Source organism: Podarcis pityusensis, assembly GCF_964106645.2.
Source record: "Podarcis pityusensis genome assembly, chromosome: 2".
NCBI classification, from domain to species: domain Eukaryota; kingdom Metazoa; phylum Chordata; class Lepidosauria; order Squamata; family Lacertidae; genus Podarcis; species Podarcis pityusensis.
In genome coordinates, this window is record NC_138029.1 from 104,312,554 (window position 1) to 104,329,076 (window position 16,523).

Here is a 16,523-nt window from a genome sequence, read left to right on the forward strand (position 1 = left end):
CGGGGAATCCTGTGCAGCCTGGGATTCCTCAGGTTCAGCCTCCGAGTCCGAATCCCAGGCCATTACAGAAGCCATGTTTTCTTTGTCCTGATTTATATACAATAAACGTAGTTCAGTATCCCCGCCTCGAGCCAGATCTGTTGTGTGTTTACTCTGCTGGGTAATGTGTGCTCTTGCATGCACAGCAGCGTGAGTCGCGGACGCACATCAGAGGAGGATGACTGATGGATCTCCACAGTGGCAAGGCTGAGAAGGGAGATGCTCTGGCTGGGGCCAAGTCAGCTGGCTTTCCATCCCACGGTTCCGACACTCATCTCATGGTTCCCAGTGGCATGGTTGCTTTGGTAACTGCATTTGTGTTTTTATTTATTATGGTTTTATCACACCCTTTATCCAACAAGCCCGGGATTTTTGCTTTCCTAAGGATTGTTCACACATACCGAGCACAAGTACAAGCTGTAGCTGCACATGTACAAGTGTTCGTGTGAAAGAGTGTACACTTGCTGATTTGTGCAGCTCAACTGTGGTGTACACAGATTGTGTGCTCATTGAGTGTAGCGTGCAAATGCCTCTCTGGGTATAGTCATGTGGAGATCAGTTTGGCAAGACCTTGTGTTGTTCATAGATATGCGCTTTGGTCTCTGCTGCATCTCTAATAATAATAATTTATTATTTATACCCCGCCCATCTGGCTGGGTCCCCCCAGCCACTCTGGGCGGCTTCCAACAAAACACTAAAATACAATAACCTATTAAACATTAAAAACTTCCCTAAACAGGGCTGCCTTTAGATGTCTTCTAAAAGTTTGGTAGTTATTTTTCTCTTTGACATCTGGTGGGAGGGCGTTCCACAGGGCGGGCACCACTACCGAGAAGGCCTTCTGCCTGGTTCCCTGTAACTTGGCTTCTCGCAGTGAAGGAACTGCTAGAAGGCCCTCGGTGCTTGACCTCAGTGTCCAGGCAGAACAATAGAGGTGGAGACGCTCCTTCAGGTATACTGGACCGAGGCCGTTTAGGGCTTTAAAGGTCAGCACCAACACTTTGAATTGTGCTCAGAAACGTACTGGGAGCCAATGTAGGTCTTTCAAGACCGGTGTTATGTGGTCTCGGTGTCTGCTCCCAGTCATCCATCTAGCTGCCGCATTCTAGATTAATTGTAGTTTCCGGGTCACCTTCAAAGGTAGCCCCACATAGAGCGCATTGCAGTAGTCCAAGCGAGAGATAACCAGAGCATGCACCACTCTGGTGAGACAGTCTGTGGGCAGGTAGGGTCTCAGCCTTCGTACCAGATGGAGCTGATAAACAGCTGCCCTGGACACAACTTCCTCCATTCATAGCTTTCCCCCTTTCTTCCCTCAGCTTTCCATATGCAAACTTCATGTTCCTACATCTGCAGCTCAAAGTGAGCAAGGCCGCACAGTTAAGTTTCATACACAGAAATGCTCATTTGCAGCCCTTTATATATACACCCACTTGGTAAAATTAGATTAAAATAACACTACATCCCATGTTAATCATCCCATAAATAATGCATTTGTTTATATGTATGTTGATAGTTGGTAATGTAATACGTAATTGGAAAACAGATTTAATGCAATTAATACTTCATCAGAATCAAGAGTTGCTTATTTGGTGAACAACATGTTAATGGGCAACTTTGTTAAAAAGAGAGAAATGGAAATGGTCAAGGAAAAGAGGACTTTTCAGCATGTTTTTTAGTTATCAAGATGATCAAGGGTCTCCGAAACCAAGCCTTATGAGGAATGGGTGAAGGAGCTGGGTATGTTTAGCCTGCAAAAAGAGGAGGAGGCTGAGAGGAGATCTGCTAGCTATCTTCAAATATCTTAAGGGCTGTCACATGGGAAAATGGAGCAGGCTTGTTCTCTCCTGTTCTGGAGGGTAGAACTCAAACCAATGGATTCAAGGTACAAGAAAGGAGATTCTGCGTAAGCACCAGGAAGAGCTTTCTCCTGGTAGGAGCTGTTTGATGGTGGAGTGGACTTCCCTGGGAGGCTGTAGACTCTTCTTCACTGGAGGCTTTTCAGCAGACGTTGGATGGCCATCTGCCATCGATGCATTGCAGTCAGTTGGACTAGATGAACCCCAGGGCCTCTTCCAACTCTACAATTCTGTGATTCTAGGATTCTGAATTCTATGATTCAGCAGCCACGAAATTAAAAGACGCCTGCTTCTTGGGAGAAAAGCAATGACAAACCTAGACAGCATCTTAAAAAGTAAAAAGTAGAGACATCAACTTGCCAACAAAGGTCCGTATAGTAAAAGCTATGGTTTTCCCAGTAGTGATGTATGGAAGTGCAAGCCGGACCATAAAGAAGGCTGATCGCCGAAGAATTGATGCTTTTGAATTATGGTGCTGGAGGAGACTCTTGAGAGTCCCATGGACTGCAAGAAGATCAAACCTATCCATTCTGAAGGAAATCAGCCCTGAGTGCTCACTGGAAGGACAGATCGTGAAGCTGAGGCTCCAATACTTTGGTCACCTCATGAGAAGAGAAGACTCCCTGGAAAAGACCCTGATGCTGGGAAAGATGGAGGGCACAAGGAGAAGGGGACGACAGAGGACGAGATGGTTGGATAGTGTTCTTGAAGCTACCAGCATGAGTTTGTCCAAACTGCGGGAGGCAGTGGAAGACAGGAGTGCCTGGCGTGCTCTGGTCCATGGGGTCACGAAGAGTCGGAAACGACTAAACAACAACAACAACAACATGATTCTGCCAGAATTTGGCCCTATACAGGAAACTTCCGGGTGTATTAGGAAACAGTTCCCATCAGGCTGTGGGGCTGATGGGATCGGTGGCCCAAAGTTTGGAGGAGGCTGCTACAAATGTTACCCTACAGTCTACACACTTATCTTGGAGCGAGCCCCATTGAGCTCACATAGGATTGTGCTGTTAGGCATGTAAGTGGCGTTTTAAAAATGAAGTAAAAATACCACTTGCCGACGACTTTAATCTATGCAAGCTTCTGTATTGTCCTTTGGAGACTAGTAGCTGACGCATTTCCCAAATATTCACATTTTGCATTTTTATTAATGGAGCGAGATAAAAATGCTCTTGAGGACAGTTGGGCATTGTAGGAAGTGCTAAGAATGTGACAGGTTCTCTGCACTGAGCACACAAGGGCCACACTAATGTCAGAAAGTTTAAATATACTGTATTGCAAATGAAATTAGGTATGATAAATCTTTACCTTTAGACTTTTCATCTCAATTCCCGTTCTTATGCTGTGTTCCAGCAGCGCTGTTGCTCCTTTTTCTATTTGGCCTGAGTTTCTTCCCTTCCAGCAGTCTTTGAATGACAGCGTTCCCTCTGCATTAAAGGCGGTCTTAGTTATGTGAGTCCCAATCCACAAGTAGTCAGAATGCCACCGGCCTTGCACACAGGAAGAGGTACAGTCGTACATTGCATCCCTGATGCCTTGCGAGTCTAACGTTTTGGCTCCTGAACACCGCAAACCCAGAAGTGAGTGTTCCAGTTTGCGAACATTCTTTGTAACCCAAACGTCCGACACGGCTTCTACGACTTCCGATTGGCTGCAGGAATCCATTCCGGAAGTCCATTCAACTTCTGAAAATGTTGAAAACCAAGGTGATTCCTGCAGCCAACCGGAAGCCACACCTTGGTTTTCAAACATTTCCGGAAGTTGAATGGACTTCTGGAACGGTTTCTGTTTGAGAACCAAAGTACAACTGTATGTTAGCAGACTCAAGGAGCTCCAAGGTTTGCAGAAGTGCAAATGAAGGTTAGGAAACAGACTTGCAGGACCTCCCCCCCCCCCCAAAAAAAAATAATGAGGAGCAAGCATGTATCTTAACCATGAAATGCTGACTGCTTAGACTGAAAACGAGAAGCAAGGAGGGGGAATGGAATGGAGGATCTGAAATTCTGAACAGCGACACTCCATGCTGTAGCATTTTGTTGCGGCACCCATCTGTTGTTTTTCTATCACCTTTAGATTGCTATCCTTATATCACTTCCCACAGCCTTGGTCACTGTTGCCTTTTACCAATAATTTTAAAGTCTTTGTCCTGATAGATACTCTTTCGCAGATAACATTTTTGCTTACAATGTATCTGACTGGTACTTTTTTTTTTGCACGACTAGTATACATTGCGAGGTTTTCTATTTCATCCCCACCCAAAGATTTCTTCCAGTTATACAATTTGTATTTGTAAAGGTTTTCTTTTTCTGAGTGACCTTGAACTTAAAAGGGCATTGGTACACTGGTGCTTGATTTATTTATTTGCATAAAGAATTCATATACAGTGGACCCTCTGGATACAAATTAAATTCTTTCCTGGGGTCCGTACTTATCCCTGAAAAGTCTGTAACTGGAGGTGCCGCTTCTGCGCATGCGTACGGCGAAACCCAAAGTATACACTTCCGGGTTTGCTGCATCGCAACCCGAAAGTTACATTTCCAGAGTGGTACGTAACTCGAGGGTCCACTGTACTGCCTTTCAGTATAAGAATCTCCAGGGTGGCTTCCGAACGAAACAGTGAAATTGTGCTTCAGGAGAACAGGGCAGCAGAGAAAATGAGCACAGTAAAAATGGAAAGGATTCCCTCGCCCTGCCACTCAGAAAGCCATCTGCTGGTGCCAGAAAAACATCCGAATAGGCAAAAGACGAACTTGTCTAGGGAGAGCACTATATCTGAGAAGGTCCTTACCTCATTGCCATCCTAGATCTGGCCTGAATCTCTCTCTCTCCCACACACAAGAGAAAAGGATCATTTGTCCTTTCTGAAAATGGGGAGGCTGTGCAGAGACCGTGTGTGTGTGAACTGTATGCACTTTCAGTGTGTGGTTTACCACAGGAGGCTGCCTTATAATGAGCCAGACCATTGGATGTTTATTCCGCTAAATCTACCTGCTTCTTGTTTCTGCATTTTTTATGGCTCGTAGTTCATGTGCCTACTGAGGACTAGGCACAGGTAGGGCTACTGGATTAATATTATTATTAAACAGAATGAATAAAAGCTATGCTGGCCATTGAAGGCGGGTGCTGTTTAATGGTGCACTTACTTTGGACATAATAGCACTTGGCCAAGGTTGCTGGTAGCATATGTTTGACTGTTAGGCCTTCCTCTGCATTTCCCAACCCAGTTTGTGTGGCACGCAAAGAGGAAGAAACAATTCTCATATCATTTTTAGTTTCATTTTTTTTTTAACTGAAAAGCAGAGTGGAGGATTTGTTGTTGTTGTTGTTGTTCCATCCTGCTTTTGTATACAGTGGTACCTCGGGTTAAGAATTTAATTCGTTCCAGAGGTCCGTTCTTAACCTGAAACTGTTCTTAACCTGAAGCACCACTTTAGCTAATGGGGCCTCTCGCTGCTGCTGCGTGATTTCTGTTCTCATCCTGAAGCAAAGCTCTTAACCTGAGATACTATTTCTGGGTTATCAGAGTCTGTAACCTGAAGCGTCTGTAACCTGAAGCGTATGTAACCCGAGGTACCACTGTATTTTGGAGGAAATACATTCAGACTTGGTTATTTCAGCCCATAGAGTGTTGTTTTCCATAGACATTTCTTCTTGCAAAATTAATTTCTTCCTTTAGCCTCCCCGTGATGCCAGAGAAATGCCACAACATTTTATTTATCCCTATAAGATAGACCTCACTGGTAATCCCAGAATAAGCAGAGATGACTTTTTTCCCTGTAGGTGGGGTGGGATGCCATTTCATTTCAGCCAAACGCTGCAGACTCCAGCTATTTCTCAGATTCTGCCTCTCTCCCTGCCCCCCTCTTTTTGGGGGGGTGAAAAGCATGATTGATATTAATCTTTTATTTTCCTTTATAAAAAATTATTCCCCCCCCCCCCTGAACTCCATACTGGTAATATATTATTCAGCCTTTCTTTAATAACAGCTTTGGGTTGTTCCATTAGTCACTACAGTTATTACAACGCTAAAGGCCTAATTCATCAGCATTTGACTTCCACAGGCAGAGTGTAATGCTTGTCTGATTCCCCCCATGCATCAGGGCTGTCGTTCTGGGTTATGTGGGAAGCAGCTGCCATTTTGGCAGGAATGTAAGGTGCTTGAAGCAAGCATGCCACTCTGTGACAGTGTGAGGCAAACAATAGCATGTCAAGTGCCTTGTCTAAAGACAAGCCTATTGAAAGATGCATAAATGGAAGTCTGGTTAGCTATTCCATCATTTTCAAGACTATCCAAGCCATCCAGGGCAATTAGCAAATTTATAACAACCTCATGAAGGCCATACGCTCCAATCGTCCCTATTTGCCCAGGACATTTCCAGAATTACAGATTCCAGGATATCCCAGGGATTATCTGGCATCGGTGTGGGAATGTCCAGGGTGGCAGGAGAGGATATATTGTTTATTATCATTGCTAGCTTGCGCTAGTAAGTTTCTTTACTTAGCAGAGTTACATTCCCCTTTTTACATGCACAGCAGATAGCTGGTTGCAGGCTCGTGTGAGCCTCTCACTATTATACAATTCAGTCTGTCTCAGATTGAATTGTACGTTCCTGGTAAGTTCCCTTGAATACCTCTTAAAAGAATAATGACACCACAATCTTATTCAAAGTCAATAAAAGAAGTTTACTGTAGATTCTGGCGTATTAGGCGACTGGGCGTATTAGACGACCCCCCAAATTGGCAGCTACTCGGAAGCAGCAGCAGTGGGCGGGCTCCGCTCCACGCCGCCCATACCTGGCATATAAGACGACCCCCGCCTTTTTAACCTCTTTTCTGGGGTTAAAAAGTCATCTTATACGCTGGAATCTACGGTACTTACATCAGTTCACAGTTGGATTCCTGAAGGCAGACTTAGTTACAAATATGTACATGTGGATCTACCCCATATGGGGGAATAATCCCAGTGCTTCTGCTGGCTGAGAGCTAGCAGAGCAGTCCTAGCTAAAAGCTGGTCAAACGAAGAAGGAAGTCAAAAAGAGAGAAGGGTGCTGTGTGACTCGTCCTTTTGTTACCTGGACAGGTTAAATCACGCCCACCTTCTATCACATGCGAAAGGAAGGATGCTCCAGCCAGGAGGAACAGGAAGTTTCGACTGGCTGGACCAAATGTTCCCTCGCATGTCTTCTCTAGCATTACAAGGAATGTTGTACTTGATTCCCTCTCATGGATCACATCCCACAGTTGGCACTTGCAGAGAGTGCGGCACCAAAAGACCCACATCCCGATTTTCATCAGCGTGAGGTTGGAGGGTGTGGAAGGCAAGTTGTGCAGCCATTCATAGGGAGACAGAAAGCTACTCGATTTATTTATTTGACTTCTCTTAGTGCAGGACCCAAGGCAGCTCACAGCATATTGTTGTAGAGTGCTGCAACATATTTCTGCATTGCAGCAGAATATACATTTTTTAAAAATGAATAAGTAAAATAAAAAAAACCCACACAAATAAATTAAAACCGATTCAAATGATCATGCTTTCCATACATTCCACACTTGACCTTTGGTAAAATTGCCCTTATCTGGCATGAGGGTAATAGATCAAGAAGGCATCTCTAACATGCTTTTTTGTGTTGCACACTGTACATACCCTTGGCATTAGGGCACTGGGGGCATGATGTGAGAGTCAGAAAGCTACATTTTTTAAGGTAAAGTTTCCTGGGAGCTAAATCCTGAGATTATATCAAATTGATGAATATTTCCAGGGAACGCCTTTAGGTGGTTTAGTTGGTGTTATGTATCCATAGACTTACGGAGCTTTGAACTTCCCATTTGAAACCAGTCATTTACAATGGAAAGTTAAACACCTACATCACACTAGCTATGTTACATAAAAGCGCTCCCCTTTAATTACTCCTGGACAGGGCTTGCCAAAATTTCATGGATTCCGGATGGACTTCAGTTCCCTTCATCCCTGTCTATTCACCATGCTGGCCGGGGCTGATAACTGATGGAGTCCAACAATATCTGGAGTACCCCTAACTAACAGCATGGAGTGCAACTCACGTCCGTTTAGGAGATACACAACAGAAAGATTGTCCTTAGAGGGAGCAGCTGCAGGCAGTGTGTATTTGTGGGAGGGAACTGGAGGGGTTGTATCTGTGTATGTTTGTGCACTTCTTCATGGTTTTGTGTGAGAGAGATTGGGCAAGGAACAGCCAAAACTTCATTTGACCTGGAGTCTTTGAAAAAGTTCACACCTCTCTGTTCTATAACTTCTTCTATGATATCAGGGGTGGGACACATGCTAGGGTTGCCTCCCCCTCTAAGCTTGACAACAATGAACTTCTTTCTTAATCACTGAACAACTGAAGGGTGCTGGAGGCTTACAGTGCAATCCTAACCATGTCTACTCAGAAGTAACACCTAGTGAATTGAATGAGGTAAGTGGGTTTAGGATTGGAGCCTATGTTGTAACTGAGCGCAGTATGCACAACTGCTGAACATGTTCATTATTTACATGGTGGGTACATTAAAGTGGGTGTCCTAACCTGCAGTTTCCATTCACTGGTGTGTTTGTGTGTGAGTAAACCTGTCTTTAGCCAAATGGTTGACGAGATACATAAATATATTCTCTTCTGTAAATAACTCTGGCATTTTTTTTAGTTCTGCTGTTTGATGTATGTCTTGCTGTCGGTGTTGTTATTTATTTAGATTTGTACTGCAGTTGCCAATAGTCTGCTTTTCAGGGTTTTTATGGTTCTTAACTTTTATTGCGAGCCACCCAGAGGACATTATTAATTGAGCATTGTGCAAATAAACAGAGAAACAAAGTGACCGTTGTTGTTTTATGGATGCCCAAACACATAAATGTATAATAATTTTGCTCTTTGTTTTGAGCATTGGGGATGAGCCCTGAGCGGCTTGGAGCGTGTTGTGGTTGTGGAGCCGGAGCCAAGAGTGGATCTGATGAGCGTTTGCCTCTCCCTCCTTTATCTTACACACACACACTTGGTTTCCACAACTCCAAGATTTATTGACTGCACGGGTGCTCCATTGCATAGGTCAAGCCCAGATAATGTCATTTTGAGGACATGTCTCATTTGAGGACATGGTTGAACAAAACTGATACGAAGAATTGGGGTATAGTAGTAATTAAAAGTTTCATGCCATCCTTGGCCTGCCGCACCACCCTTTAGTGATAAAAGGGAATGTCACACAATATTATCTACTGATTGGGCTGAGGCTCCTGCTGATTGGACCATTATGATGTGATGAAAGTTAAACAGCTGTCTATTGAATTGCATGGATTTTGCCTTTATTATACCTCAGCCGCAGCAGCAGCAGCAAAGAAAAAGGCATTAAAAACATCACAGAGGAAAGAATAAGAGCTTGCTCTTGAGTGCCTCGCCTTCATTACACATTATTACACCAAAAGTGCCTGTGAGCATAGAGGTACTGATTGGAAATGTCACTTTTTGACATAATCAAACCCTTTTAGGAGAGGTAAAAATGGCTAGCGGTACGTTTTTAAGCAACAGTTTTGTTAGACCAAAGGGCAAAATAGTGCATCTTAGAAAATGTCAAGAGCAAAACGAATTTAGCAATAAACAGTGTTTTGCTGGAGACACATTTTACTTCTGTAGGTGCAGCCTGTGTCAAATCATCTGCATTTCTGCATATGTTTTCCTGCCAAAATCCGGAGCCTTCAATTTGCCATTTTAAAGGCGATCTTTTGAAAAACAACATAATAAAGCCTATTAAACAAATGAATGCACTTATGTGTTTAATTCCACCCCCCAATTAAAACTTTGGGTTGTTTTTTTAAAAAAATAAAGCCAGTGGGAGTGTATGGAACTAAGTAATTAGCCAAGAGGCTGACATTTACCAGTTTGAAATGACAAATCCCAGATATTTTATAACACTGTCTTGTGAAATCGCTGCCTCCTCTCCTCCCTTCCCCGTGGCATACATATGTGAAACACAGAGGAAACTAATAGCAGCCTTCGATATTCTTGCACATAGGTAGTCGCTGGCCTACTTTATAGTGTCTCATCCAATATCTTGGCTATAAATGTTGGCCTCCTTGGAGGGTTTTGAATGTTTAGAACTGTGAAGTAAAGCTTGAACATGTTTTGTCTTTTTGTTTTGTTTCTCCTCAGGAGGTAGCACTCTGAGAGTGTTTAAGCCTGAGTATAAGCACGCTTGCAACAGCATTCAAAGGTGCCGCTGAAACATCTGCTCTTGTTTTGTTCAGTTATGCTCTGACATAAAACAACCCACTTTGCTTGTCCCCTTCGAAAAGGAAGAGCAACATGGCACATAACATCTGTGAGCGAAAGGGGGGGGGGAGTGGATCAGAATGCGGGAAACACTTGCAAAATCAGATGGCGCTGCCATTTATCTATTTAAATCTGCCCCTCCCACTTCTTATCGTGAGATCCAAGGTGGCTTATGGATTGAAACTATGGAATGTAGTGGTACCTTGGGTTACATACGCTTCAGGTTACATACGCTTCAGGTTACAGACTCCGCTAACCCAGAAATAGTACCTCGGGTTAAGAACTTTGCTTCAGGATGAGAACAGAAATCGTGCTCCAGCGGCATGGCAGCAGCAGGAGGCCCCATTAGCTAAAGTGGTGCTTCAGGTTAAGAACAGTTTCAGGTTAAGTACGGACCTCCGGAACGAATTAAGTACTTAACCTGAGGTTCCATTGTAATCAAATTGGGGTGGGAATTGACAATAATGCAAGATAATGCTAAAACCACATAAGACAGCCAATAAACAGGTCTCTATTGCCCACATGGATTAGCAGTGACTTCCCAGGGTTTCTGGTGGGAAGGCATCCACAGGCTTGGGGGCCTTCTGAGCTACAACCCTTCCCAATTTAGGTTTGCTGATGGTAAAGATAAAGGTAAAGGACCCCTAGACTTTTAAGTCCAGTCAAAGGCAACTATGGGGTTGTGGCGCTCATCTTGCTTTCAGGCTGAGGGAGCCGGCATTTGTCCACAGACAGCTTTCCAGGTCATGTGGCCAGCATGACTAAACCGCTTCTGGAACACCGTGACGGAAACCAGAGTGCACAGAAATGCTGTTTAGCTTCCCACCATAGTGGTAATTATTTATCTACTTGCACTGGCATACTTTCAAACTGCTAGGTTGGCAGGAGCTGGGACAGAGCAACGCGAGCTCACTCCGTTGCGGGGATTCGAACCGCTGACCTTCCAATCAGCAAGCCCAAGAGGCTCAGTGGTTTAGACCACAGCGCCACCCGCGTCCCTTATTGCTAATGGTAGCCACAATTGGGCCCATAACTGTACTCTCCAATGCCTTCTGAAATTAGTGAGGTTTTTAACCATCTGCTGGAAGGCCAAAGGAGAGGAAAAGAGGCAGGCCTCTTAGGAAAGAGAATGCCATCACCTGGGGCCAGATCCTCAGAAGATCGCCCTGCAGTTCTTTGACCGAGAGTTTTGTAATCCCAGAATTTGCCGTTATTTATTCTAGTCCATCTTCTGTGGGGACTTTAGTTGACCTGTTATCTGCCTCAAGTTCCTGCCTTTGTCTCCTTAACCCAATTTTCTGTGGCGATGCTATTTTTTGCCAAAACGTGCCTCATGGGTTCACAAATCTGAATGTAGAGCTGGCCAACCAATATTATTTGACTGCCCTTTGTTCCAAGCATGCTAGTCAGATCACCTCACAGCCATCAATCTCGATGGGCGACCTTAGGCTGGTGGCACATAGGCATCTGGGCAGGCACTATGAGAACAGAATACTGGACTCGATGGGTCATTGGCCAGATCTAGCAGGCTCTCCTTACGCTTCTATCACCCAGACTATCTCCAGAGCTCCTTGAAGGAAGCACAGAGCTAAAATAAATAGTGTTGTAGGAATGGAGTCTTTTTTGTATGGCAAAGCATTCAAATTGCTGCATGCATCATAGATTTCACCACTACCACCTGTATTCTGGAGTGGTACAGCCCAGGAAGAGCCGCGTTATGTGATCTTCTGCTTTAGAAGATTCTACTAAATTGTTCTGGTCTGGATGTGGTCCTGCTTGAAAGGCCAACTATTTTCGGACAGGGAGGGTGTGGGAAAAACAGAATTTATATTCTATAGATATAAATTAGCTCTGCAGTACATAAAAAGACAGTTGGCATTGTCAAAACAGTATGCAAAGGATGGCACAAACGTATCAAAAACATGACCCTTCCTTACAGGTTAGGGAAAAAAAATATAATTTAAGCGGTGCATAATGACTAATTAGTGCTTCTTGTCAAGGTAGCAGAGGGAAACTGTTTCTTTAAAGTGAAGAAGTCCAGATATCAAAGATTTACTGACAGTAATGAAATCTCACCATTGCAGACTGTTTTAGAGAGGTGCATCTGTGCACTGAATAAACTCCCCACATCTGGACGGGGGTCCAGTCCCTTGTTGTCTCACATCTGGTTGTCACCGCTATGCTGAGTAGATGGGGATCAAAAGACAACTGCAGACCAACCTAGACTCATATAATTCTTGCTCTGCGTCAGGTTGTTGGGGAGCTCTGTCTGTCATGAGAGCACAAATGCAATGAGATTGGTGGGTATTTTGCAGTTCTGCCATTTTGCATCGCTTCGATTGACAGATTGTACCCTTAATGGTACAACTCTTTTTTCCTCCTGCGCAAGGGCTTGCCTGAGATGTGAAATGGGGTGTTCTTGCACCTGATCAGAGAATCATATCTCTGAACTAACAGGCCTCAGTTTGTTGCGTCATGGAGCTTATATCAAACATCAGTTCCCGTGTCCATGGTAAATGTACTTTGCTGGAAAATGATAGAAATGAAGATAACATCTGGATTTTCATGAAAGTGTTCAGACTCCTTTGACATTTAGTTATAATTGTCAGGCTTTTCTGACAGTTCCATGGGGACTCTTAAGAATTACAGATGCAACATAAAAGAGGATGCTGGATCAGACCAATGACTCATCTAGTCCAACATCCTGTTCTCACAGTGGCTGACCAAATAATTTAGGGAAATCCACATGCAGGATTTGAGCACAAGAACATTTCCCCTTCCTGTGGTTTCCAGAAACTGGTATTCATAAGCATTGCTGCTTCTGTCTGTGAAGGCAAAGCCAAGCCATCATGGCTAGGTACACAAGGTAGGGTGGGGATTTTTTTTAAAAAATCAACTTTTCATATATTATAACAATATATCTGACATACACATAAATACGCAAGAAGTATCGTATTACACGGGAAGAGAACAATCAGCAACTACTAAATCTGTGGCCAAACCAAATGCCTTTCAACCCTAGATGGGCCTTCTTCAGTTTTACATTTGAATTACACCTGAATCGTGAAAACAATAATAAGGGGGAAAGAGCCCAAGCCTCCTGGTCTAATAGGCCAAGAAAGGGGCCACATGCACTCTGGGTTCTCATAGGGAACATCTGAAAGGATGGTAGTTCCATTCAGATATGACCATCACACCAGTAAGATGTGGGAGATGATGTATAAACACTGGCATTTGCTTAAAGATGTACTTGGATGTCAGGATGGCCCTATGTTTGAATAGGCTCAGGACCACAATACCTCAAGGACCGCCTCTTTCCATATAAACCTACCCGTACCCTGAGCTGAGGCCCTCCTTCATGTGCCTCCTCCTTGAGAGGTCCAGAGGGTGGCAACATGAGAACGGGCCTTTTCTGCAGTGGCTCCCGTTTGTGGAATGCTCTCCCCAGGGAGGTTTGCCTGGTGCCTTCATTATACACCTTTAGGCACAAGGCAAAAATGTTCCTTTTTAACCAGGCTTTTGGCTGATTTGATACCCTTTTAAAATGCCGCTCTTTTTTGAGGGGTGTGTGTGTTATTGGCTTGCTGTGTTTATTTTGATTCTATATATTATGGTTTTTATGCTGATATTTTCTGTGAACTGCCCTAAAACCTCTGGGTATAAGGGGGTATATAAATTCAATTAATAATAATAATGATAATCAGAAACAAAATGAATTGTATTTTTGAACTTGAGCAAAACTTTCCTTTTTCTAGAGCTGCCCACCCATACACGCTGCATGAATTGCAAGGCGCTGAGGCACAAGGTTAACCTTTCCGGTTGCTCCTCTCAATATTTGTCGCCTTCTAAAACCTCAAGCATTTCACAGCATACTATTTCCTTACCTTCTGGAGTGGGATTTGATTATTATTATTCTCTCCCCCCATCACCACCCTGAGTGAATCTCAGAGCCATTGTTAAAACAGGCTGGGGTCCCACTGGCACTCTAGTCCCTAGTAATTCAGCCAGATAGTTGGAATAAAAAGCACCGGGTCATCACTTTTCTCTCCCCCTGGAGCTTTGGTTATTGAAGCATCAGATCTTGCCTTTATTTCCAAGGTCACCAACTTTCTGCTAGAAGTGTTTATTATTTTTGGAGTACGGGAGGAAGCATCACCTTCAGCTCTGCCAATGCGTTTTCTGAGCCTGACGCTCTCTCCTTCCGTAAATCTGTTTTAGAGGTGTTAGCTCTTTGTCTCTCCCCTTCCCCTTCCCTGAAACGACTCCCCCGTTCTTCAATGTCGGTAAGTGGTTTCTTTCTGGCTATTGAAGCTTTTTTGACATTCCCATTTTAAAAATATTGCCAATCTGATTCAGCTTTCACAGTGTAAATAAGGAAAGGAGGAGGGAAGAGCTGAGCTCTGCTACTGTGGTATGGGGTTTCCTGTAATGTTTCTTTTTTTTTTTTTGAAACAAAAGCCATACTTAAAAGAAACCAAAATACACATCACCACCACATCGTCCCCCATATTCCAGACAACATACAGCAGCTGCTGCTTACTTCAGATACCTGAGTATCATCATGCAGCCGTGATGGGGCAGCCATGTGAATTTTGCTCACACATCTTCTCCTGGGAAACCTCAGCCTTGGGGGGGCCAAATGCAGCCCTCTAGACCTCTCCAAAGGGCCCTTGGAATTCTTCACAGGCCACACCCCTTATCTCCAAGCCACGCCCCTCAGCAGCCCTGCTCTGAGCCATCCTTCAGTGCTTTTACTTGAATTGAATACAGTGCATGCTTGAATTGTGCATATATTGCTTTCTTGGTTGGAGAGCAGAAGGTTGTGTGTGGGGAGAGACCCCTGACTTCTGTTGTGCAAAAGTCAGTCACATCTGTTATCCCATCCACTTTTGCCCCACCTGCCCCATGGCATGTGGCCTCCAGGGGGTGTTGCAGCTACGGTAGGTGGGGCATCAATGAAAAGGCTTGCAGGTGGATGTTGATAGGCCTAACCATGCAAGACACGGGCTTATTTTAGGCTGTGTACTGCATATTGTACAGTGGTACCTCGGGTTAAGTACTTAATTCATTCCGGAGATCCGTTCTTAACCTGAAACTGTTCTTAACCTGAAGCACCACTTTAGCTAATGGGGCCTCCTGCTGCCGCCACGCCACCGGAGTATGATTTCTGTTCTCATCCTGAAGCAAAGTTCGTAACCTGAAGCGCTATTTCTGGATTAGCGGAGTCTGTAACCTGAAGCATATGTAACCTGAGGTACCACTGTATAGTTAAAGCACACGGCTTTAACCAAAGAATCCTGGAAACTGTAGTTTGTTAAGGGTGCTGGGAATTGTAACTCTGTGAGGGCTAAACTACAGTTCTCATATTTCTTTAGAGCAGTGGTTCCCAAACTTTTTTTGGCCATGCCCCACCTAAGCATCTCTAAAATCTTGATGCCCCCTCCCCTGTGACATATAATTCTTATTATTCAAAAAGTGAACTCCTATTCATGCGAAGGAAGCCTAAAAGGCCATTAACTTGGTCTAAACCAGCTTTCACATTCCCCCCCTTAGGAATCAAATTGCCCATCTGTGGGGCGTGTGCCTCATGTTGGGAACCATGGCATTGGAGGGAAGCCATGTGCTTACTGTATTGTGTGTATGCAGTCTTAGTAATAAAAAAGCAAGGGGAAAAATTAGAGTGTTCATTCAGCTGCAGTGACCAAAAGCAACTCTGTGCATTTTCTGTTCTCTGAAATGTTGCCAATGATCTCATTTGCCGTATGTTTTAAGATCATCGACTGTTCTGATGATTTCAATTAATTCTCCTCCACAGGTCCAGGTGCATAAAAGGGCATTAAGATGTCATTCCGTTTTGGGCAGCACCTCATCAAACCTTCTGTTGTGTTTCTGAAGACGGAACTATCCTTTGCACTTGTGAACCGGAAGCCTGTGGTTCCGGGTCGTATCCTTTTTTCCCTTTGGTTTACATGCATCTGGCATAACAGTCCATTTCTGGAACCTTGGCTGTCTCCGCCGGAGTAGAAGGAGCCCCTCTTTCCCCACTAAAGAGCAGGTAAGATGTTACTCATATTTATTCTGAAGCCAGTCAGTGGAGCATAATATGCTTGATCGGTGTTGCAGAACTTCTGAAAGCGGTTGCTTAGCAACAGTGACCTTAGAGGTGAATTTTCTTCTGACCTTTTCACCACAGAAGATGTATAAATAAACAGGTGGTGCTTCTTTGCTTCTCTTTCGCTTTTCCTTGTTTTAAAAAATGATCTGGAAAGTGTCTTGGAGATGCTCCTGTTTTTAACTGTCACATTATCAGCCCTGTTGTGCTGCCTATTTTGCTTCCCCCCACCCA

General features: G+C 44.1%; 1 protein-coding gene across 5 annotated transcripts in view; it reads left to right on the forward strand.

Moving 5' to 3' along the window:
• FHIT (fragile histidine triad diadenosine triphosphatase) overlaps positions 1-16,523 on the forward strand; it is a 1,036,588-nt gene that overhangs the window by 366,073 nt on the left and 653,992 nt on the right. For all 5 annotated transcript variants that reach the window (XM_080995948.1, XM_080995945.1, XM_080995947.1 and 2 more), the window contains one exon: positions 15,993-16,121. In XM_080995948.1, the coding sequence (XP_080852074.1) occupies positions 16,019-16,121 (103 nt within the window). In that variant the 5' untranslated portion in view covers positions 15,993-16,018. The remainder of the gene's footprint in view (positions 1-15,992; positions 16,122-16,523) is intronic.